The 25,385-nt window shown below is 38.6% G+C and overlaps 1 protein-coding gene across 1 annotated transcript; it reads left to right on the top strand.

Moving 5' to 3' along the window:
* The first annotated feature begins 1,317 nt into the window (after nucleotides 1-1,317).
* Nucleotides 1,318-23,930, top strand: C9 (complement C9). The gene is made up of 12 exons (XM_065657315.1): nucleotides 1,318-1,644; nucleotides 6,773-6,890; nucleotides 7,544-7,691; nucleotides 9,085-9,232; nucleotides 10,934-11,072; nucleotides 12,250-12,468; nucleotides 14,754-14,994; nucleotides 16,382-16,510; nucleotides 20,380-20,558; nucleotides 20,722-20,950; nucleotides 21,758-21,938; nucleotides 23,808-23,930. The coding sequence occupies exons 1-11, from the start codon at nucleotides 1,559-1,561 to the stop codon at nucleotides 21,916-21,918; spliced, it is 1,797 nt and encodes a 598-aa protein (XP_065513387.1). The 5' UTR covers nucleotides 1,318-1,558; the 3' UTR covers nucleotides 21,919-21,938; nucleotides 23,808-23,930.
* Nucleotides 23,931-25,385: the final 1,455 nt, after the last annotated feature.

Genomic DNA, 25,385 nt, shown 5'->3' with positions numbered 1-25,385 from the left:
AAGATTAAGCCCATTAGAAAGTTACTGATTTAGACTAAACTTTAGTACTGGAGACAGACCTGTAACTGTCAGCCTGCTCTATCACTGAATAGAGTAGATGCTTGCTTGATTACTTTCAATACAACTTGATCGGTATGGTTAAAAGATTGAAAACAACTTATTGAAAGGGAGTTGGTATCCAGCCTGAAATATAGGTCTTATGGTGCTTCATGGAGAATCACTGGGTGGGGGAGGGGGACACACAACACAGACACTTTTTTTCCTTTTTTGGCTGCATGGCAACATGTAATTTAGTAGTCAAAGTTACCATTAGAACTAGAAAAAACAATTGACTGTCTTGGTGCATAAGTGAAAGAGTATGTTTACCAGCATTTGAGTTAAGCGTCTAAATGACTATTTGCTGGTCAAGCTAAATTAACAGTCCTACTATGCTGAGGTTTTGAAATAGTTCTCAGGATGATCACCAAGAGCTGGTTAGCAGGACCTTTTACTTGCTGATCTGCTAGCTTAGTTTTAATAGCTGTGTATTCTGATTCAGTCTCTGTCTTAAAGAACTATGAACAGTAGTGATGTATATAGCATCAGCTGACGCAGGTTTGATGCACCATTACAAATGTCTGTCTTGCATTCTTGCTCAACAAATGAGTTCATTGCAACTGGACATTTCAAGCGGGACTGAGACCATATCAGATTTAAGTTCCTCTAAATGAAATTATCCCAAATTCAGGATTGAGTGGGGAAAAAAATTTGCTTGCCCTATTCCACATACTCTCCTCTCCCTGCCACAAAAAACAGAAGAACAGAAAAAATTAATTTTTTTACTTATTCATTGTTATTTGGAATATCCTTGTACTAGGTGATTATTTTAAGCTTGCATCCAGATACTTAATTCTTAACTGCTAAACAGCAAGCTATTTATGAGTTACTTCTGTATTGTGACTATGTCCAACACATGATGCCTTAAATCTGGATTACGGCAAAATAGGAATGCCTTTCTAAAGACCTAGCTTGTGATTTGGGTTTTGGTGGCAAAGTGAAAGCTACAAGAGTTTTAGGCTCCTTCAAAACCACAAAAAATTGTGTGTTCTTTTATATCGGCAAGGGGAGGGAAAAAAAACTCTTGGGACTTTATTCCTCCAGTAGTCCAAATGAGGATTCTGAAGATGTTAGATGCTGAATTTACTCTTGTAAACAGCCCTGCTTTAGAAACTATTTGTTCATTACGTGAGTCACTGCTATGACAGCTTTTCACTAGGCACTTAACTGTGCTCTAATTAAATAGAAAATGGCTTTTCTGTATTTAAAAGTTAATAATAAACAAAAATGGCTTGGTTTTAATCTTGACAGTTCTTTACACTGTCTCCCAGTTTCAAAGCAGGAAAAAGTGGAATTTTCGGAAGAGTAGACTTTGGAGCACTTACTGTAAGTTTTGGCCAGTAACTGGCATTCTTCCATAAGCCCTTTTTTTTTGTTTGTTCTTTTGGTAATAAATAACAAATGGAACAAATAAAGAAATTGCAAATTCGGTCATGGCAATTCTTGTCTATTCAGCTACAAAATGAGAAACATGCATGTTATCCTGCAGCTTATATCTATATTATGCAGTTTAGTGGTGGCTGCCTCACTCCTGGGGGAAGGCAGACGGTAAGTGTCCTCGGTCTTCTGCAGATATCTATACTGTTTTCTTTTTTCCAACACAGGGCATAAACCTCCAATGCAGAGTTTTCTAATGGTAGCTTGTGCAGATATCCAATGAAAATGGAAACTACTTCTCGCTGTATTTCAAGCAGTCAAATAGAAATGGTTTATCCACAATAAAGGTGTCTGACAGCTGTTGAAGCCATGTTCTTGCAGGGAGGTGGAGCTCAAGCAACTGTTTTCTGTTGCATGCTGAGTGTGAGAATATAATTCTCAATCTGTTTATTTCCAAAGATGCACAATTTTATGATGGCAGTACTTCTATTCCTATTTAAAGTCTCCTAGACTGCTTATTTCTAAATCCTTGGAAATATAGCCTTTGTTTTTTCTCTGTATCACTAGAAGGAGAACCAAAGGTTTAGTGCCTACAAAAATATCATGTGACAAGAACTGAAGAACTAAGCTACCAGAAACAGAGCTGCCTAGTCTAAATGTAATTTATGAGAATGGTCAGTACTAAGTGATGAAAGAATGTGAGCCTCATAATAGATATATTTACATTAAGAACAAATTGGGATCCATTTGCTTTAAGACTTAAATTACAGTATGTGAAGCATTTTGTGAGGACATAAATACTACCTGAACAACTGAGTACTGCCTCTTGCATGTGTGTCCAGGCCTGAGGGTGGCTGCTGCTATTATTGCTTGAAATACCTGAACAGACTTTCAAGAGTAGCCTTCAAAACTCTCAGGACTGCTGCTTGCCTTTCTCCTTATATTTTGGTAGTTATTATTTACAGGGCAGGTTTGATGTCTTCTGGCTGGACTGTTTCTAACTATGCCTACTATGAACCCTTTGTGATAATCAATGCGGGACAGCAGCTTCGCTTCATATCATACCAAAGACTGTGCAGCTTCATGATGGTGCTAGTAACCACATTTGGCTAAGCTATGCCCTCATGTGATGCTATCATGTCTCCAATTTCAACAGAGCTTGCCTTCTCTCTTCGTCAGTTCTAATTGTCAAATCAAAACTTATTCTTGAGTCACCAGTTTTGTAACTTTTTTATAACGACTCTGTGTTTTGAAGTAGGGATCAACAAAAAAATCACCAAAGCTGTGTGGCCTGAGGGTGTACGGGGTGTATTGTGCAATCCAAGACAAGGTACAAGCGATTTTGTATACTGGTTGTGAAATGGCTTTTGCTGTTCCAAAGAACACTCTTCTGTCCCTCAAATCTCCTCAATAACAGATGACAGAGAAGGTATTTCAATTTCCATGCTTATCTCTGGAGTTTTTGCTCCAAACTGCCCCCTTCAGTGACATTCATCAGTAGCTGAACTGCTTTTATTTTCTCTCATATTTAAATGGTGTGACTTCATATCTTGTGTTTTAGCATGGTTTTTATGCAACCCTTTCTCCCTGGATTTAATGTGGAGGTGACAAGCCTGCCAATTTTCCTGGTATCTTTGTCTTTTCTAAACACTGTTGTTGAATAAAATGCTCTTTTCATATGTGTCCCTCTGAATTTCCAGAACAATCTGCACAGTGGATGCATTGTTGGTGTTTCAGAGTTCACGAGCCACATTTGCAATGAACTTTTTCTGATATATGGGTTTTTTTTTTCTTCTCTAACCTCAAGTAAATCCAAAACCTTAAAGCTGTATCTGCAGTAAATCACATGAACCTCTTACACTAAACTAGAAGGCTACCCAAGTGTCTGTGTACATCACTCAATGAATATTCTTGCAGAAGTTGCTCAACTGGGATTACAGGAAAACCTGTGCCACCTGAAAGTCAGCTCAAAGATTATCATAAACTCTGGTTGGCAGATAACTGATGGCAAGAATTCTATTTGCACTGAAAAATTCAACTCAGCCTTTCCTGCCTGAGATTTTTATTTTAAACTCAAAATAATGACTTACAGGAACCTTTGGGACACTATTTATGTTCTGTACTAGCTTGAGTCTGGTCACTGCTTTAGGAACTCTAACACTTTACTATGTGCAAGGGGGGTTGGCTGCATTTTTTAGATAATAATTTGAAATTTCAGAATTGCATTTCAGGGTAAACCTCAACAGTACTTAAATACCTGGTAATTTCTTGGAATAAGATAAACATTTGCCTTTAGAAATCTTATTAGGTACCCTAAGCTATCATTAGGGTCTAAGAGTTCCCACTCCTAACTTTAATGACAACCTGTCAGTCCCCAACCCAAGATGCCAGAATAGGTATTGATACTCAGAGGTTTACAGTCCTGCATCAGTAAGGAGATGGAAAGATCATATATGCAGCCAACAGGAAGAAACAAGCTAGTTCTCATCCATTTACCAGACCAGTAGATTTTAATTTCTTCCCTCTGTTGATGTTACTGTCATGCTGAGTGGTGGAAAAATATTTAATAAAATTTTGTACACCAATTTTTCAAAGCACTGCCTGCTCATTATGAAGGTACAGTAAATTGTAGTATTGCTGAAGTATTTGTAAGATGAGCTAATTACAGGCAAAGGAATTGTTTTTGAAAAGGCTGGTGGGCTACATCAAACTTCAAATACATTACAACTTTCCAGAATTTCATAGAACTTCAGAGTATATTGAAAAGTTTAGGTTAGAAAGGACCTCTGGAGGTCTTGTACAACGTTCTGTTCAAAGCAGAGCCTTAAGTTATCCAGGCATCCTATCAAACATTCTTGAGTATTTCCAGTGAGGGACATTATATCATTTCCCTGAGTAACCTATTCCAATGTTTCATTTTTCTCACGTTAAAGTTTTGGGTTTCCCCTGAAGTAGTTTTTCTTCTGTAAAAGTTTCTAGGAGATGCGGTATACCTTTTTCTTTCTTATTTTTGAGTTATAACCCTTAATACAACACAAGGTAGGTATGACTGCAGCACAACTTCAGGTGGAGTTATAATTTCAAAAATATGCACCTGTTCCCAAGGTAGAGTATCATTTTGATGTACATAAGCATGCATGCTTCGTCAATATTTGAAATACACACACATGCAAAATGTGTTAGGATCTAAAAACCTCAGCAGCACTAGAGAAAGAAATCCAGACCCTGAGTGGGCATATGAAAATTGAAGAAAAAGGTCGAATTGAAAGTATCATGTTTAATCTAATCACAGTCTTTTGGGGCCAGAGGAAAGAGACAGCTGATCCATTACTCTGTTCCTGATAGCGATCATTAAAGGGTGCTCAGGAGAAGTGCAAGAATAAGGCACGTATTCAATGCCATCTCCCAGGTTCCCAGCACTTTTGGCTATCAACAAGTGGGTTATTGATTTAGGTGCTCAGAGTCCACCAGAGAATTAGTGAAAGGGAATTCTGTGTAAACTGGACTTTTCACAAGGTTGGATCTGCACCTTGTATCAGGTGCCCCAATTCCTGGTGCCAAGCACACAGCAAAGCTTCATATTTCCCTACCAGTTTGGGATGTCTCTCTTACATGGAGAGAGTTCTTACTTCTTTATCTCATTTCTGCTATCCATAGAAATTGGGTGTGTTTGTGCTTTTTGCTGTTCCCTTTTTTCAGCATCCCACCTGTTAAAAGCAACATCCTTGGCCAAGGATCCATTTACTGCAGGCCCTAGCTTGAGATCAGGAGACTTCTGGGAAGACAATTGTTTAGGAGCAGCAGGCAAGACAGCGGGAGTGCATGATACAGACACTTCCAGCAGCAGCTCTGGTGCGTGTTTAGTGCTGGTGTGTGTGACAGTGGAAAGTTTGAAGCATCCGAGCCAGTCAGGGTCAGCTGAGTGTATAAAAGGTTGCAAAAGAACCCTGTGATCCTTGAGCTGTGTCAGATTCAATAGCTGGAAAGACACACAGGTTGATTTAGTGTCTCAATAACAACTTACTATGTATGTAACTTGAACATATAATAAATGGCATCAGAAAGCTGAACCAACTGGTATATCTTCCTTGTCCAAACTGCAGATTTCTCAACCTTGTGGAATCAGGTTACATTTGTTTGGACTTGTGACATATTTGTATGAGAGAAGGGGGTCAAAGAGTGGAGGGCAAGGCCCTGCCTGCAACAACAGCCCATACGTCACACTGCGGGAGCTGCAGATCTGCCAACTAGCTGGGCTCAGCAAAGAAGGTCCCACTGTAGAGCAGCGGCAATGGCATTAACCTGGAGAGATGCAGAGAGAGGTTGCTTCACAGTGGATGAATACTCAGCATGTAAGGCCAAATCGCAATATATTACAGAGAGCAAACCGGGCATGTTATACTTCAATGGTCCTCTATTCCTCTGCTTTCCAGCATCGTTACCTGTGAAGATAAAGTCACCAGTAATCTACTGGCTTTGTTTTTTTTAAAATTAACAAGTCCTCTTACAGTGCATTAGTTTAATGTCTAACTGTTGGTGCTTTAAAGAAACTTATTTCTATGAAGTGATGGCCTTTCACTTACTGAGAGCCAGGAGTTTCACGGTATTTAAAACTGGGCACCAATATGAAAAGTCGCTCTAGAAAATATAGGCCTAACTGGTGAAGTATTCAACTTGGCAAGCTGTAGAATACTTAGATAACTAAACACTTATCTGTTTTTTTCCAATTATACAAGTCAACCTATTAGCAAATAACGCCTTTATTTATGAGCCTTCTTTCAACTCAGGAAAGCATTTAAACTTTTATCTAGGCTTAAGGGAAACACCACTAAAGTAAATAAGCTAAAAAAAAAATCACAAAGACATGTATTGAAGTGCTACATCTTTTGAGATGTGCTGCTGTGCCTTTGTCTTCAGCTTGAAGTATGGGAAGCACAATCACTGAGGGAATAGGGGAACTGCAGATGTCCTCTGTATATTATTGTTTGATTTTCTTCAATAACAAGATCTGGGGAAAAGTATGAGTATGCACAAAGATCTAAAGAAATCTAAGATTTCTAAAAAAGGGAGAAAGAGCTGGCTTATTAAGTCTCCGTAGTTTTTTTAATGTAATTTTAAACCACCAAAGATTTTAAGATTAAGCAGGTGTTTATACATCTAAGTACCAAGCACTGCTATGAAAGTGAAGCAGAAAGCAACTTGAAGGTGCTTCCAAAATATTGGTCTACGGTCTAAATACAAGCTCATATGTGATTTTGGTGTACTGCCCAGGACTGTACTGGAATGTTTTGTTTGACAGCTCTTCAGAAAAAGCTTTCCACAGAGGAACAAGAGAACTGAATGCTCCATCTCCAATAGATTGTAAATTGAGCAGCTGGAGCACATGGGGGCCATGTGACCCGTGCACCAATCAAAGGGTAAGCTGTAATTGGAAGTCTTTGTTCCAAAGCCACAACCAAAGAGACATTACCTGTCTGCCTTTTGGTTATGGGAAAAGATCGGATTGCAACTCTTAATATTGTATGTTCATGTTTGATGAAAAACATAATAATTTCAGATCTGAAGCCATAAGAGTCAGAGAAGACTACATCTAGATGTACAAAACTTGTCAAGCATTCTCATTCAAAATGTTTTCTTGATAGAAATTTTCTATTTTGGCCATGTGGATGTTTCTGTTATGAATATTACTCTTCAATACATCTTCCTTTTTTAAACAAAAATTATTTTTTTGTCAAAAGCAGACTTTTCTTTTCTTAGGGGAGTTCTTCTTATGAGACTTCAAAAAAATGAAAGACTTGAAAGCATACAAAATATGTATGATGTATTTCTTCCCTGGACTGAAAATAAGGAAATAGTGAAATAAACTAAGTAGTGAAAAATAAACTTCTCTACATACCTGCTAAGACATTATCACTAATTAATTTTTCCTGCACGCTTTTTTTACACCATGAGCTGTGCCTATGGATTTTCAACCAAAAATTTAACCAAAGTTGCTTCATTTTGAAAAGTTCCATTCTGCTACTTCTCTTTTCTATCTAAGCAATGTTAATAGTGTTATTTATCCTTCAAGTTTCGCTCTAGACGTATTGAAAGATTTGGACAGTTTGGTGGAACACCATGCTTGGAGACCTTAGGAGACACACAAATCTGTAAAACTGGTGAAGTTTGTCCCGAAGAACCAGAACAAGACTGTGGTACTGACTTCCAATGCGATTCTGGTAAGTTTGGGTTTCATGCCACAGTGTTGTTAAGCAACAACTCATGAAAACATGTTTTACGTAGTTCTGTGAAGAAGTTAAATCAGTTTCCACTGAAGAGAAAATACATACACAAGGAGAGAGATACAGTTTAGTGCTTTTCTAGGTGGGGATGATTTCCTGAACCAATGCCTTATTGCTAGGGTTTAAGGACAGTCTCCAGTGTGTAGACAGCTGGATTGCAAAGTCACAACGCCAAAATCACAGCACGAACAATACTTGACAAGGGGTGCATTCCTCTCGTCTTGCATAATAATTTGTATCTAGTTTAAGTTCTTCTCCTATAATTTCCACTTCATTATTAAAAGCTGAGCATATTGTGAGTGTCCTTTCTTCTAGTGTAACTGTTCCACCTGCTGCAGAATCACTAAATTTTATGAAAAATCACTAGGAAAAACTAGGACTGAAGGAATTTTAACAAAATGGATAGGGAGGTTTACTGACCAAAGTGGTATGACAGATGCTAGCTGGAGACCAGAATGCCTCTAGATCCAAAGTAAGATGTAAGTTTGTGAAGTGATACATGCGTGGCAAATGAATGAATGTAGTGTTCAAGACCCATGATAAATTAAAATAAAATAGTGAAAGTTAATGATAATAAAACTAGTCAAAACAGGAAAGATGGTAAGTGAATTTTGAGTGCCAAGATGTTGTCACTGTAGTCTTTATCTGAAATACTGTGAAGAGCACTTAGGGGAAAAAAAATTAAAAGTATGTGTTTAGCTGCTAGCTCACAGCTATTGTGTGGCACTTTTTGTTGAAGCAGTTGACAGCAACAAGTGTTGTTTCATTATGCTAGGGCTAAATTTACCCCAGTTCTTTAAATCCTGTAGAAAAAAATCTTACAAAAACCTGTGATATGCAACCTCAGGAAAATTAGTAGTTCACTGTTGATTTAGAACATAAATCCCTATAGGTTTAAAAACTATTGTGACCAAATATATATAGTCCAAATAACAAAAAATTAAATAATTTTTAAATAAGTTGATATTGAATTAATATTTTTCTGTGATGTCTTAATACAAATTCAAACAAACAAACAAACAAAACCAAACATGACCCACTAATAATCAAAGATTCATATAGAAACAATCACAGGAAGTAACAACTTTCTGCAAATGACAGCAGTTAACCTGTCACTTACTTTTCTTAGCCATCCTAGTAAACTCATAAGTAAATATAGTGGCACGAGTTTTTATTTTCATTTGAAGGAGGCAGGGTGTAGGACTGTAATTCCTTATGACAATAAAAGAAATAAACAGACGAAGATCTCAATAAGGAATAGCTGAGGAAGTCATTTAAAGTCCATCCTGGAAAAAAAGTGCATTCATTCCATGTTTTATTCTGTGACTAGGTCGATGTATAAAGCGACGACTTGTGTGTAATGTAGATAATGACTGTGGAGACTTTTCTGATGAAGATAACTGTGAATCTGAACCACGATCACCGTGCCGTAACCATGATATCGATGTGTCTGAAGTTGGCAGGACTGCAGGGCAAGGGTATGTAGTTAAGTAAAAAGTAGTATTGGGCATTGTGAAGAGTCTAGGACTGTCCCCAAAGCCAGCTGAAAACACTAGGGCACACCGGCATTCCCAAAAGTAGAATCTGAATCATGTTCTCATTTGTATTCTGAGATGCTATGCAGGTTTTGGAAGAACAACTAACTCCTGTTTTGTTTTGTAGACCTGGGGAAGATAAAATATTTATATAGACAGTGTAAATTAATGATAATGTTAATACACAGAATCAGATATAGAAGTTACATTAATATACTTACAATCTTTATCATTTAAATGTGAAGTTTATATAGATAGGTTTCAAGTGATATTTCATAATGAAACAGTCATTCCAAACTACTAAAATACAAATCTAAAGGGAGAAAATGTATCTCAATTATTTATACAACGGGATGCCTTACTGCAACAACACTCTACCTGCAGCTTTTTTCTAGTATTGCATACTTCACTTCCCAGATCTTTGTTGTTTACAGTTTTGGTCATTAATCTAAACCAAAAATTAATCTTTCTGTTCTCAGATTCTGCTGGATTTCTTTCATTTCAAAAAAAAGGAAGTGTGACATACTGTTTATCGACAAATCGAGTCAGAGAGCAGCTATCCAATGTGGAACAAAATGAAAATAAAAGCATGCTACAGCACCACCTTGTGTTTAGATGAAAATGATGCATCCTTTCAATTTAATTTTGATAATAGTACCACTGCACAAGAGCAAAAATACTGCCCTTGTATAATGGGGACGTAAACCAGATAGTTAGACATTTTTATAGGTAGTTTCTTTATTATTTGTCTTATAATACATTATGAAAATCTTCCATGAGAAAATGTTGTATAGATGTACAGTAGTGATGCCAGTGACTCTGATGAATTGATAACCACTTTCTATACTCAGCTAGGTATATGGACATGTATCAGACATAAATATTGGAAATACTGGAAAGGTTCAAACTTGTGACACAGAAATAGAAAGTAAAAAAAAAAAAAAAAATCCTCCAAAGAGGAGGATTCTTGTCCATTGATACGTAGATGCATAGAGCTATACAGCCAATCTGCCCCCTTTGGATTTGTAGTGGTTCAGATTTCCTCTCCTCTGCTCCAGAGAATTCTATTACTCCCCTGTGTCACATCCTGGGAGAAAAGACAACGCTAGAAGTAGCTGTATATTCCTTCTACAGATTCAATGGATCTTGTACACACTCCATATCAAAGTTTCTACCAGCAAACAAACTAATAGAACTTATGGGAAAAAAAAAAAAAAAAGAAGAAAGAAAGAAAAAAAATAAGACAAACAAATGAAAAGGTTAAAAGTAGCTGTTGATATGCCCCTTTTAAACCTATAAGGAACACTTCCTCACAAATACATTAGTCAAGAAAAAATTGGTTTTACTTCCTTTTATTCCCGAGAGTCTCAATTTGTTTGATATTTTGTATCTGCTTTTTATTTATTTCTCATTATTGGCCCTTAAAATGCTTTACAAAAGATATATCGTTATGTCTGTTACACAGATGAGAAGACCACAAGAGATGAGGCAAGCTGCTGTGGATGATGCTAGATTCATTTCCACAAATATAGTCACCACCTCTTATAGAATCTGACTTTTTCAGTCATAATACTGTTGTCTACAGACTATGGGTGCTGACACATCCTTCTTTGAAGTGTAACCTCTCCTGTATTTCTCTTGTAGAATCAATGTTTTAGGGATGCAGCCAATGGCCAGCCCATTTGACAATGACTTTTTCAATGGTCTTTGTGAAAGAGTGCGTGATGGAAACACAAGGACCTACTATCGGAAGCCATGGAACGTGGCTGTTCTCACTTATGATGTAAGTCTAAGTCCTTCTGTGCAAACTAGGATGTGTTTAACTTAATGACAAATCCTGACATCCTCTTGGAAGACTCGGCATAGTGCTTTAGTCAGGCAGTAGCTGCTTTTTAGCATCAAGCTTTTGGTTAAGTCCAGAGGCAAACAGGTTATGTTATCATTTGCTTTAGCAGTTAAGCTCAGTTGTACCAGAGAAATTCCCACATGTTCATTGCTGCACCTGTGCCTAGTAAACGAAATTCACTTCCTGGAATGTTTACAATAGCAGTGTATGAGATGAATAGATGTACAGAAAGGAATATGTTACCTAACTTTTACTGAGTAGGGCAGCAATCGAGCTGTTTTTTCAAGGACACATAAAAGATATCGGTAAAAAGGCAGCAATGATATTATGATACTCTGGTCCTGCTTGGGCTTTCTAACCAGTGATTACTTTCTCTGTGCCACTGAAAAAAAAATCTAATATGCTTTTGAAATTCAGACTATGACTTCCAGTGAGGTTTGAACACCAAAAGTGTTCATGATCTTAGAAACATCCATGTCAGATGCATTTCAAAAATCAAAACAGTATTTTGCTTACTAAGTGCTTTGCCTATCTCCATAAGTAGGAACTTAATACAACAATAGCAATTTAAATCAGATCCTGCCCCAAATTAGTAAATCTTACCCAGAGATATTTCTCATATTTGATTTTGATGCATAACTACTTTCACTTACTAAAACTCGATGGTCTGGTAGAGTATAAAAAACCAAACCAAAACAAAAAACCCCACTGAAATAAGTGTTCTGAATCAGCTATTGTCTTCTCTATGAAAAGAACACAAAATCATAATTCTAATTCATTTCAGATGTCAAGACCTGTTAGCAAATCTTGTCTGTGTTCTAGGAAGGAGCTGGAGACTACTACTCCTTACATGTAAAGGAACTGTTGACACACGTAAAGTACATTGACAGTGTTACATGCTGAGACTTAACACTCATTGAAATATTGTCACTGCTATTTCCTGTCTAGTTTTGAACCACTGAGCTGATCCAGATGATGGGGTGGTACATCCATTTGTTTTCTTTTAAAAGAATAAAGATCTGTAAGAAAATGTATTGCTAACCTATGTAAAGTATGTTTTTCTATGTTTCTTTGTTTTGTTTTTTCACACGATGTTTTCATTATCTTTTCTAAGACAAAAGCAGACAAAACCTTCACATCTGCGTCCTACCATGATCGTGTAAAAATGTTACGAGAGGTTTACATAGAAAAACAAAAACACTTCAACGCTGACCTGTCTCTGAAACACACACCTACTGAAGGAAGTAACAAAACTTCTTCTGAAGGAAATTACAAGTATCACTATAGCAAGAATTCAAGTTTAAGTTCTATCCTGAAAAGTTCCACAGAAAGGGTAAGTTTAATCAAACCAAAGAGTCTAATGTAACCATTTTACAAACAGTAAAATTCACAGTGTTGTAATAATGCAATGTTAATCTTTCTAAATATTCTAGTCACCTGTTGCTTTTCTGTCATTTATTCATGGAAATGAAATAGTAACAATACTAGGGTTAAGATTTCAAATGTGGCCAAAGTGTAACCAAATGCATCTTCATTTTCCCACTGTTTACCCTCGACTAGCAACCACCCTCATCTTCAACAGGGGCTTGATGTTAGAAAGGACCAAAGATCTTGAACTTCATCTTGATTAGAGACCAGATCTGATCTAGTGCAGTGTGGGAACATTAGGTCAAGTCCTGGGAGAAAAATTACCATGGAGTAGGCCTACACTAGATAAACACAAAAATAGCACACTGCCATGATTTTGATCTGTGTCAGCTCTCGTGCTCTCATAAGCAATGCCCATCCTCTGGTCCCCTGCAGTATATTTGAAGGCAATGTTTCCAGTGGGCAATCTTTAGAAAGCAAGCATATTTTGGAGGTGCCCACAAGCCATACCACTCTACCTGCCTTTCGAGACAGATGAAAGCCCCGATCATATTTTATTTACTACTTTAAAAGTAGTCTTAGCATTTAGTGGGGTCAAAGAGAGAGACAACAAAAAGTGATACTAGACATGCCAGACACTATGGCCTAATACAGCAGCTGGGTGCTAGTGGAATTAACCAACCAGCTTATGTATCCTTTCCCACCATATAGGCCAAAGTCTGTGATTGCAACATGCCATCACATGCAAGCTACATCAACTGCATAGTGCTGAAATACTTCATATGCAAGGAAGAATAGATCTGCCTAACCTGCCAGTCTTTCAAGTTTCTTGTCAGCCTTGTTGTCTAGGATGCCTTCAGAGCTTTAGAGATCAAATGGATATAAGGGAAAACTAAGTTTACTTTTATAACCAATTCATTAAAATAATGCTGTAGAGAAAGGTCTATATAATAAAGAGAAGCTGACATACAGCACTGACTTTGTATTGGTATGAGTTTTTTTGGGGCAGAAACGGACTGTTTAAATCTCAAAGCATTCATCTCCACAAAGACAAAAGATGAAGTTCTGTAACTCAGAGTATATTACAGGCCACTCATAGTCTAGTGGCTTGGGATAGAAGTTTTGGCATCAACTTATTTCTTGGAGATCAGCTTAGAAAATGAATCATGATCTGTCACTGGCAGATGTCTGTCACCGTAAACTCAAATTGCTGCAGGTTAGTGGAGTGGCAGTCCCTGGTTGAGGACCCTCCAGGGCTCATCTGCAATTTAAGGCAGGGAGCAGCCCAGGGACACCAGGAGAGTAAGGGAATTTGCACGTGCTTAATGGCAGGAACATTTGCACCTACAAAAATTTCCTCACAGAGATTCAGATGCCTGAAGATTTCTGTCAGTCTGAAGCAGCAGTTTAAGTTCTTTCAAATGGTGCTAGCTAATGTGATGGTCAGTTCCTAAATCCCTTTTACATACCTCCTGTTAGGCCTTACTGTTAAGGAAGTCATATAAGTGCTGCAGATAATAATGGGATATGGAAGGCATGTGTTTGCTTAAAGTCTTAAGTGCAACTCTTTCACAAGATGTCATGTGTTACAGGCAGCAGCTAGGTCCTCATTTCGATTATATTAAACCACCTGCAATGTAATGTATGAAAATACCAGTCACTAAACCTAGAGTTAGAATGTATTTATGGGTCAAATACCTCAAAGGAATTTTTTTGTGATTAATTTTCATTTTACGATGTTATTTTGGGCTTTTTTGTTTTTAATTGGAGTTGTGCCCTTCCTTCTGACAGTCTAACAGAGAAGTGATCCAAAAAAAGAGAGGAACTTAGTTCTGCTCTGACTATAAACTAAGACAAAACTCCATCTGATCTCAGTGGGCAGCTTCTGTTATCTGGCAAGCCATATAGGATTACTTTTTAATGTTATGAAAATCAGAAAGGCACTTTTGGTAGATACTGTACTTAAAGAGAAGACCTTATCAAATAGATCACAAAGAGCTTGCTGAAATTAGTAAGGTGAGAGTTCTGCAAAACTGGAAGAATAGAAATTATCTAAACCCCTTTCTGCTTCCTCAGTTTAAATTAGAGAACTCATAATTTGAATTTAACAAGTGTGTTCCCATTCCAAAATGTTAGATTGAATACTGTGTTTAGAAGTGCTGCAGCTTCTTTATAAGCAAAATAGAACAGATTTTCCTGCTATGCTGCGTGCCAAAGTGGCATTCTCATCGTATTTCTTCTTGCATTCAGAACCAAACCTTCCTGCATGTAAAAGGAAAGATTCAACTGGGAAGATTCCAAATGCGGAGCCGTGATGTCCGTCTCACAGACACTTTCCTTGATGATCTAAACTTCCTGCCTGCTGAATATGATAAGGGAGAATATTTTAAATTCCTGGAAGATTATGGAACTCACTACACGGTCTCTGGAATTGTAGGAGGAAAATATGAACTTGTGTATGTGCTGGATAATTACGCTATGTCTCGAATAGGTATGGATTCTGTTGGTCTTGCTGTGGTAGGCAGATTATCACCAAGTCTCCAGTCATGCAGAGCTGTTTGAGGATTGTGTATATGGAGCACTACTGAGAACAGTGCAGTTCAGTGTGTGCTGCTTGTGGCACAACAGGAACATTACAGAATTATAGGAGTTCAACAGAGATGAGAGTCAGTTTTTGTAATTTCCAGAATTATTTGAAGTCTGCATTTTAAGTCTGTAACTGAGAAAACAAACAACAAACAAACAAACAAACAAAAAAACAATCTTAAACCAATCTCTTCAAAATATTAGCAATACTAAGTGGTGTGACATGATTCACAAGATATCCCCAATGCCTAGAAAATCTGCCTAAATCTTAAATCCAATTTGCTAGTTGGTACCTTCTTGTCTTACACTCTAAGAGTATGGTGGTGGTGACAAAAAATAAAGAATGAATTGAAGAATTTACTAGAAATCACATGCTGCACTTGAGTGTGTTGAAACTGTTTAATAGATTTTAACATTCACATCGGCATTTTCCTTGCCCTGGTTAAGATAGGAAAGTAGTTATTTAATCCTCTCTCTTGTGCAGTTGAGATACGTGTGGGTTTGTGATGGATTAAGTGATCATTCTGGAATAAAGTTAGAAAAGGCAATTCTCATGTTGATTTTGGAGATCAAGAAATAAGTACCTGCTGCATGGAGCACCAACAATAATATTACGATCAGATGTTCAGGCTATGCAAAGGGACATGGGGCAAAGATGTCATCTGTACCAGCATTACTCTTTTCAGCACCTGGAGATTTTGGTGTTGGATTTTTTTTTAAGCACCAATCTTGAGCAAAATTCTTTCTGAACACAAAAGTGAAGTTCCAGATGATATGTCTGAGTTTAATAAACAGAAAGGAGGTATTGGAGGCAGTAGAGGATCGAGGAGGATTGAAACTTATGTTGATAGAATACTTGTAAGAGATTAGTGGTGTTAAGTAACTTTATGAGGAAAAGTAGTGGAGAAACGTGTTTGCAGTTGGGAGACAGAGACTGGGAGGATTCTATAACTTAACACACAGAAGGAGCAAATGGTAAGCAGCTGAGAAAGACAGAATTCCAATAGAAAATATGGTAATAGTGGTCCCTTGAGGGACATCTGCTTTCAGCTAGACCAAGGAAAACAGCAATCAGTTTTTTGAGGGTTTTGGAATTTTCCTCATCACTGTAGATCTCACCTGCCTCTGTGCAGGCACTTCAAATACTATCATCGTCATATTCAGTCCATGGAAGAGGAAAAAGTAGAAGACAAATGGGAAGAAGAAAACCTATAGCCCTGAAATTTATTTTCCTTGAGTAATAACTTTATTTATAGTCATCCATTTAATCATCAAATTATTTCCATTTCCAGGTATCACTGTCGAAGATGTGAAAAAATGCCTCGGCTATCACTTAGATGCCAATATTGCATATGAAGACTTACATGCCACTGTTAATATTGATGGTGGTAAATGTGAAAAGATTCACGTGAAGGACAAATGTAAGTGTATCCTTATTTTAAATTATATATTTTGCTTAAGGAAAGATTATACCAATTGATTCCCCTTTTATAATCAATATAGTTATTGCTGGTAGGAAAAGGACCAATCCAGTAGACAAGTAGAGGAAAAACTGCCATACTTCCATGCTCCCAGGGCAAGCCAGGCTCAGCTTGTGTCCCCAGTAGACACACAGAAAAACACACTTGTATAACACATACACACATATATACACACACACATACATTGCTGGTGACACAAGTCAGTATAGACAGAAGCAAAGCACACAGGCAAACACAAACAGCACCAAAGGGTTCATCCTGTTCTCTCCGTCTGATCAGGGTGAAAGTATTCAGTGGGAAATATCACAGAATCATAGAATGGTGGATGTTGGAAGGGTTCTATAGAGGCTGTCTTGTCCAAATCTCCTGCTCAGGCAGGGTCATCTACAGTAGATGTTCTTCCTGGGCAGCACAACTCTCAGGTATTTCAGTCTTTCCTCAATATACATTTATACCCAATACAGATCCCTCAGCAGCTAACCTTAGACTTTCAATTGAAACAGAAACTGAGTCCTTAGTCTCTCCTGTTGCTGTCACCCAGATATACAACACACCAAGGCCCACAGCTCCACTCCCATTTCTGATACAGACCCTCTGATGCACACCAACACACACAACTCCACACACATTACGTATGGCTCTAGTCTGGCCATAGTTGCTCAGGTTACACAGCAATTGGCCCTTGGATCCTCTTGTCTTCAGTTGCCTCACACAGACATACACTTATATGCAAGCAGGTCTCGGCAAACCCCAGGACCTTAAGGTATCACAAGTTTTTGGCACAGAACCCCTGGTCAATCCAGTAGCCTACTCCTCCAGTTGTCTCACTCTGGAGACACCTACATACCTAGGCCAGACTAACAGTCACTTTGATACTTGGCTCCCAAGCCACTTGTCCTATCGACTTGCTAGTCTGGCTTGATATTTGTTAGTGATCACACACTGACATATGAATCTTCACTCAGTTCAGATACTGGCACCACAAACACCAGGATCCTGTCAGCCATTGTCCAACTCCAGTTGCTGGCATGCAGATATCCATCCACATGCATGTACCTGGAATACAGTCCGCTCCCCCAGGAAAAGAGTTAGAAATAGAAATTAATGGTAATCCAGGACATACTGCAAAAATCAACAACAGCACATGGCAGACAGCCTCACTGATCAGCCATCTTTCTATATGCAATCAGTCTCCTTTTTTGTATTTATCCCTGTATTTTCCCATTCTTGTTCCTCCCAAAGCCACCTTGTTCCTCCTTGCCTCTTCAATAGCAGTCCTCTAAATACACTCTAAGTATTTAGGTTTGTGCAATCTCAAAATGCCCTCTTCTGCATGCAGAGAACCTTTCCATTGACTCAACTTGCTGTTAACTCATCCTCAGCCCCATCCTGTGGGGCTAATGGGTCTGCTGGGACAGGTCTATGAGGAGTCCAGGCAGGGGCTCCCTTTCTGTGATCAGGCTACTTGTGTTCCCTTGCCTGCCATTGTTCCTCTCTGCTCCTTTGTGTGTCTGGACATGAGTCTTTTATCATAGAATCATGTAATGTCCGGAGTTGGAAGGGACCTACAAAGATCATCAAGTCCAACTCCCATCCTTGCATATGACAACCCCACAGTTCACACCATGCGTCTGAGGGCATTGTCCAGTCTCTTCTTGAACACTGTCAGGCTTGAGGCCATGATACTTTCCTGGGGAGCCTATTCCAGTGCTCTGCCACTCTCTGGGTGAAGAACCTTTTCCTAATGTCCAACCTAAACCTCCCCTGGCACATCTTCCTGACATTCCCTTGGGTTCTGTCATTGGTCGCTAAAGAGAAGAGATCAACATCTGCCCCTCCTCCTCCACTTGCGAGGAAGTTGTAGACCATGATGAGGTCTCCTCTCAGTCTCCTCTTCTCCAGGCTGAACAAACCAAGTGACTTTAGCCACTCCTCATATAGCTTCCCCTCCAAACACTTCCCCAACTTCATAGCTCTCTTCTGGACACTCTCCAGTAGCTTTATATCCTTTTTATCCTGTGGTGCCCAGAAGTGCATACAGTGCTTCAGGTGAGGCCACACCAGTGCAGAGCAGAGCAGGACAATCACCTCCCTCACCTGGCTGGCAATGCTGGGCTTGATGCACCTAGGACACGGTTGGCCCTTTTGGCTGACAGGACACACTTTTAGCTCATGTTCAACTTGCCGTTGACCAGAACCCTCAGGTCCTTCTCTGCAGAGCTCCTTTCCAGCATCTTGTCCCCCAGTCTCTATGTACAGCCAAGGTTGCCATGTCCCATGTGCAAAATCCAGTACTTGCCCTCCCTCATTGAACTTCATGCAACTGGTGATTGCTCAGTTCTCCAATTTGTCCAAATCCCTCTGCAGGGCCTCCCTGCCCTTTAGAGTGTCAACAGCTCCTCCCAATTTAGTGTCATCAGCAAAGTTAATCAGTATTCCATCAAGTCCTGTGTCCAAGTCATTTATGAAGATGTTGAAGAGTGCTGGCCCTAAGATGGATCCCTGCAGAACCCTGCTAGTGACTGGTCACCAGCCCAACATAACCCCGTTTACTAGAACCCTTTGAGCCCAACCTTTCAGCCAATTGCTCACCCACTGCACTGTGTGTTTATCCAGCTGTGTGCTGGACATCTTGTCCAGGAGGATACTGTGAGAGACAGTATTGAAGGCTTTACTGAAATCCAAAAATATCTCATCAACAGGCTTTCTTTGGTCAACTAGGTCGGTAATCTTATCATAGAAAGAAAATAAGTTTGTTAAGCAGGAGTTTCCCCTCGTATATCTGTGCTGGCTGGGACCAATGACTGTGTTGTTGTTCAGATGCTTTTCAATAACTCCCAGAACAATCTTCTCCATGATTTTGCCAGGCACCGAAGTGAGGCTGACAGGCCAGTAGTTGCTGGGGTTATCCCTGTTGCCCTTCTTGTAGATTGGGACAATGTTTGCCAGCTTCCAGCCATCCAGGACCTCTTCAGATTCCCAGGAGCACTGAAAAATCATGGAGAGAGGTCTCACTATGACATCAGCCAGCTCTTTAAGCACCCTTGGATGAATTCCATCAGACCCCATTGACTTGTAGGGATCTATCTGAAGTAGCAAATACCGTACAAGTTCCGGATTGATTGGGAGTTTATTGTTCATGCAGCCATGGTTCACTAAGCCAGGGCTATGGAGGCCCCCCAGTCCATCTTCAGTGTTGGAGATTGAGGTGAAGAAAGCATTAAACATCTTGGCTTTGTCTATTTCCCTGTTAATAAGGTGACCATGCTCATCGAGTAAAGGGCCAATGTTATCTCTAGTTTGCCTTTTGCCATGAACATATTTTAAAAATCATTTTTTATTGTCCTTCACAGTACTGGCCAGCTTCATTTTTAATTGAGCTTTGGCCACATGAATTTACATAACCTAAAAATTGCAAAAGGCAAAGCTATTTACTACTGAGCACAAAAGAGCAGTTATTTTCAGTGCTCTGTTCTTGTATTTTTGTTATGAAGCAGAAGATGCTACTATTCCAATTCCTGACCTTTTCTGGTTCAGCTCAGGTGATACAGTAGCACTACTCATATTATCTTTGACTTGTTATCAAATAGGTATGATCTCCATAATGCGTCTCATTTTGCATTACTCCTTCTTTTCCTTTCAGTTATAGGGTTTTCTAATTTAATTGATTTCCTCCCACATAGGAGGTATAAGCATGTTCTCTACAGTCGCTTTACAGAGATGGAATCTTTGCATTAAAAGGACAAGGGTTTTTTGAGATTCATGGCAGTTACACTTTCTTCTTCACCCTCTCTTCTTTCATTCTGCAGCAGAACTTAAGGATGACGCTATCATTGATGATGTCATCTCATTTGTTGATGGAGGGAAGATTGACTTTTCAATTAAAATAAAAGAAATGTTACTGCGAGGATCCAAAATGGTTGATGTAGAAGATTACATACAGTGGGCTAAATCTTTAGTTGATGCCCCAGTAGTGATACAGCAGCGGGTAAGCACAACTTCTTCAAAGCTATTGTTCTTACAGTTTGAAAGCTTTTGTTCTAAGATGGAGGTGAGACTTCAAGTTTATAATGAACTTTACGGTATGGGTGTATCAAAAGGATTCAGAACTTTGGAAAAGTGTGTTATGTATGGGCACTTTTCTTCTACAGCCTTCTCCAATACATACACTTGTTCCAGTTAAGATGAGAAACGCATATTTAAAGAAACAAAATTTGGAAAGAGCAATTGAAGACTACATTACTGAATACAGTGTGTGCAAATGTGAACCCTGCAAAAATGGAGGCACCCTTGTGCTGGTAGATGGAGCCTGTACATGCATGTGTTCAAGCTACTTTAAGGGAATGGCTTGTCAGATTCCCAAATCTACATTAATTAAAGGTTAGTACCTACTCCAGATAGACAAAAATGAGCATATTTGTTATTGTGAACAATATCCTGGCAAAATGAGCCTTTGTAAGGACAGAAGGATGTCACAGTAGTCCTTTATACCTACTGCTGTCAAAGCTCATGGGTATATGGTATGGAAGCTAGTGTAAGTTACCGGGTTCTTCCCATAAAGACGGCACTCTAAGTTAGAGTTCATTGTCTCACATACATTTTTGTGTCTTGGAATGATACCCCAAGCTCATTTAAGTAAACAGGAGCATTATTGAAGAATTGTGCACTAATTGTAAGCTGATTTCAGGCAAAATCAATCTCACCATATCATAAGCTGTTTTGTCTTCAGTTTCCTATAGAAACACTGTGTTTGCTAATGTATGACCATATTTCATAATTTCTGTGCTAGATTAATATTAGATTGGTCTACAAAGGGGAAGAGGTAGATTAATGCAGTTCCACAACTGACAATGTAAAAAATTTATTGTGCAGTAAGCTCATTCCCTGTGGCCAAGTTTTTGAGGCGCAGGTGCCCAAAATAGGCCTAAGGACTTGACATTCAGGCAGCTTCCTAGAGTGACAAAAATGTAGAAACCTCTGGGCTCTTGAGCAGTCCCACTGACAAGGGCATTTTCAAAAGCCAAATCTGAGCAACGGGATGTATTCTGGAGGACTTTCTTACCTGCAGGGTCACCATGATCAAGAATGCAATAATTGTATCATGGTGAAGCCCTAATTAATCCTTCTGTTGCTGCACAGAAGACAAAAAGATACTGAACTAATCCTAGTATGGTGTCTTAATACCAGTTGTCACTGATGGAAGGTGGAGCTGTTGGAGTGCCTGGTCCACCTGTATCAATGGAGAAAGCACTCGAACTCGCCAGTGTAACAATCCTATACCAGAACCTGGTGGCAGACCATGCCAGGGAGAAAGCATTGAAAAACGGCCCTGTGGAGAAGAGAAATAGTTAATGCTGCTCAAAAACAGGTAGGTAGCCTCTCTAAGTACTAATATGTTATTGCTGTTTAGAATAAATGGTCAGCCAATATTTGCAGCATTTCGATGACACAGCTGAAATGATGGGTAAGTCCTATTACATTTCATTTAAATCTGTGACTTGATACAGCTTTTAAAAACAGCCACCTTGTAGCTCAAACTTGTGAATGTTTATATTTGCATTTGAATGCCTTGACAAGCAACATTATATCACAGAACTTCAAGAGTAAAATGGAGTTCTGGATAAGAATAGACTAAATATCGAGCTCTTAAAATCCAGATTCCATCTGTAGTCAGATTCTCCATCAAAAAGGTATGTCTTAGGGACAGGGAAAGAGATATATTTTCCAGAAACAAAATATGAAGACAATTTGGGAGTCTGAATTCTGTTACTTGAGAAATGGAATGCTTAAATCCAACATAGGTACTGCTATAGCAGTTTTGAAACTTTTAGCTTGGAAAAAACAGTTTAACAAAATGTTTAGCTACATGATTTTGTCATGGCTTTTTATTTTTAATACAGTACTGCAAAGCAAAACAACAACAAAAGAAAACTAAGCAGGGTTTTGAGGGTGGATGGTCTGGCCCATAAAGTGGTGAAGTGGTCACAACTTTATTCACCTGCTGAAAAAAAGAAGCTTGCATGCAATTTCTATGTGACAGTAAGAGTATTTAGACCTAGGAGGAAATGTTTGGGTTTTATGCTTAACATGTTACTATAAGTTCCTTTTCTCTGGGAGGCCACAGTAAGAAAAGAGGTGACAAGATAAGGAAAAGGTTTTGAATGTTTGCCCACTGAAACATCCAGATGATAAGTCTCACAACGTGACCTCTACCTGCACCAAAAATACGTATCAGAAGATTTCTTCTATGCCTACTCTCTCTCAGATTCAGTAGAGTTCAGCTACATCTGATATTCTCCTTGTGTAGCACCCTGAGAAAGCACAGCCACAAGATATAACAGCACTCATGGGCCATCTAGCCCTACATCAGAGAATTACAAACTGCTTCCTACAGAACTGCATCTCCAGGTTATCAAAGCTACTTATTCCATAAGTTAGTCCACAGCTGGAAGAGAGAATAGAGAGAAGAACATGATATAGAGCTGGAAAATTGAGAGTAATATGAGGAAGACAATTTAGAAAAAGTATGGGAAATAAAATAATACTAGCAAGTGGCATATTCAAAATAGAGTGAAGACTGATCCTTTACACAGTTGTATACCAAAAGTAAATATGCAATTTAAAAACCTCAACACAAACTAATAGAAGGTTCTCAAACATGTAGATAATCGTGCTTGCACAAGAAGTCCCAAAGCATCAATTTTGCCAGGATTTTCCCTACTCTTGGACATTCCCTATGTCCCTAGGTCAGTGCTATTGACTTCTTGTTAAAAACAAGGTGTCAAGTTAGCCTTTGCTTGATCCAGTGAAGCTGGTCTTATTTCAAAAAAGTCTCATGAGCAGCTTGATTTTATTCCTGCATTATTTCGTTGGCATGTTTCTATTCAGCCATGACAGCAAATACCATGACAATTATTCATATTATGTACTTATTCAGATATGCTTCCTCTGGTATGGCATAGTAAAAGCTCTTTTAAAAAAATAACCTAACTTGGGCTCCTGATATATCAGACATGCTGAGTACCCATTCTTCCAGCAGAAATCAGATACTTACGTCTTCTGAAAATCACAGTATGTGTTTTGATACATTCTTCATTAGAATGTTCTTACATTACAGTCATATGTGAGAAACAGTGAAATCTTATTCATGAAAGTAATATTTCACTTGAATTTTGAGCAATATATATGTCATAGCTACTTTTTTATCACTTCTTTACTATTTTTTCTCCTTTTTTAGAAGACAACAATGGATTCCCAAACAATTCTACAAATCACAGTTTCTGCTGGCCAGCTAGCTATCCAAGAGCAATGGAATGCCATGATTTAAAAGCACCTGCTGCTTAAGTGATCACTAATACAAACAAAGTAATAGACAAATAAACATCTTAACAGAGATGAGCTGATGCAGTGCATGTGGTCCATCTTTCATTTGTCTGTGACCATCATTAGAGCATGAATTGTCGATCTTCGGTAGTCAATGGCATAATGGTGTTCCCTTGTCAATGTTTTTTTCATAATTCTTCATGGTATGTTTTCAAAATTATTTTCAAGAATTCTAATGCAGCATGCATATTAGAACAGTGTATGTAACATCAGCTGATTGATGGTATACTCTTAGTAAAGAACCTGGGAAAGTCATTATTTTCAACAAAATGCATTTGTGGATTTATTATATTTCCAACCCCACATCTTACCACTACTGCATACCCTGAATTGCCAGTATGTTTATGAAGACATGCAGCTTTACTAGAGTTACTACTCTTGCTCCTCCAAACATTTGCTGAACAGCCTGACATTGTATCTTATCTATGTCAATGTGCCAATGATTTTTCTATGAAATCGGAGGCACATTACAAAGAGGTAGAAGAGTTGTTATATTACCATCCATATTTTTAGCAAAACTCCTGAAGGAAACAAGGCTGAGGCAATTTACTATCATTATACCTATCAGTCTCCCTCAGTGACTTTTGAACCTAGCACACAATTACTGGAAAATTTGTTTGGAGCACAGCGGAAGGATCGTTCTCAAAGAAGTTTCATGAAAATCCTTGAGTAAACAAAAAGGAATTAGTGTCACTGTTGAGGAAAAGGTATTAACGTTGACTTAGCTATTGTCCTAGACACTAGAAGATCTGCCACCATGAACAGTTCCCCTCACACTGAAGAAGTAGAAGTAGACTTCCACTAGTTAGTAGGTTTCCACCACTTAATGTTCCAAAGTGCAAACACAGGACTTTTTCAAAGGACAGAGCACACATGCACCTTGAATCCTTGCAGTCTTTCTGGGACATTTCAGAAAACCTCAAACTTAACACTTAGGTACTTTGCTGCTCTTGGTGGAAGATCTGATGTTACTCCCTCACTGTGGGAACAGCACCCATCTTCGTCATGAGCAGGGCTATCAGATATCAGGAAATCCCTAGCAGACACAGCAGTTCCTAACAAGCTGCACATACAAACATTCCTGGTTAAACAAAATAAAAAGGTGATAGGCTTAGTGAAACCTACCATAATCTGAGATTTAACCCTCAGTGGGACCAGATATGCTGACTAAGCATCCACTGGACAAACAGATTTTTTTTTTTACTAACATCAGAATCCTCCCTGTCCTGTCATTAAGTCTCTTTCATAAAATTGCTCATGTAGCATATAGAAGCCTTACTGACCTCGTTCATCCTCTGTCTTCTTTGGAAGATCATTATCAAAATGAATGAACATAAACGAATACAAAATGTTGTCTAATTCCCACTCTAAATATACTCACATCCTATTTATACCCATTCGATTTCAGTCTTTTATTTTTGAGCATAAATAG

Source organism: Caloenas nicobarica, chromosome Z (genome assembly GCF_036013445.1).
Source record: "Caloenas nicobarica isolate bCalNic1 chromosome Z, bCalNic1.hap1, whole genome shotgun sequence".
Lineage (NCBI taxonomy): Eukaryota > Metazoa > Chordata > Aves > Columbiformes > Columbidae > Caloenas > Caloenas nicobarica.
This window is presented reverse-complemented; position numbering and strand designations above follow the sequence as displayed.

Bases quoted from the DNA above. Each gene is read 5' to 3' on its own strand.
- C9 (XM_065657315.1), top strand. From the start codon at position 1,559: ATGAGAAACATGCATGTTATCCTGCAGCTTATATCTATATTATGCAGT. The intron at 6,891-7,543 runs GTAAGCTGTAAT...TTATCCTTCAAG, and splicing joins ACCCGTGCACCAATCAAAGG to TTTCGCTCTAGACGTATTGA. The intron at 7,692-9,084 runs GTAAGTTTGGGT...TTCTGTGACTAG, and splicing joins TGACTTCCAATGCGATTCTG to GTCGATGTATAAAGCGACGA.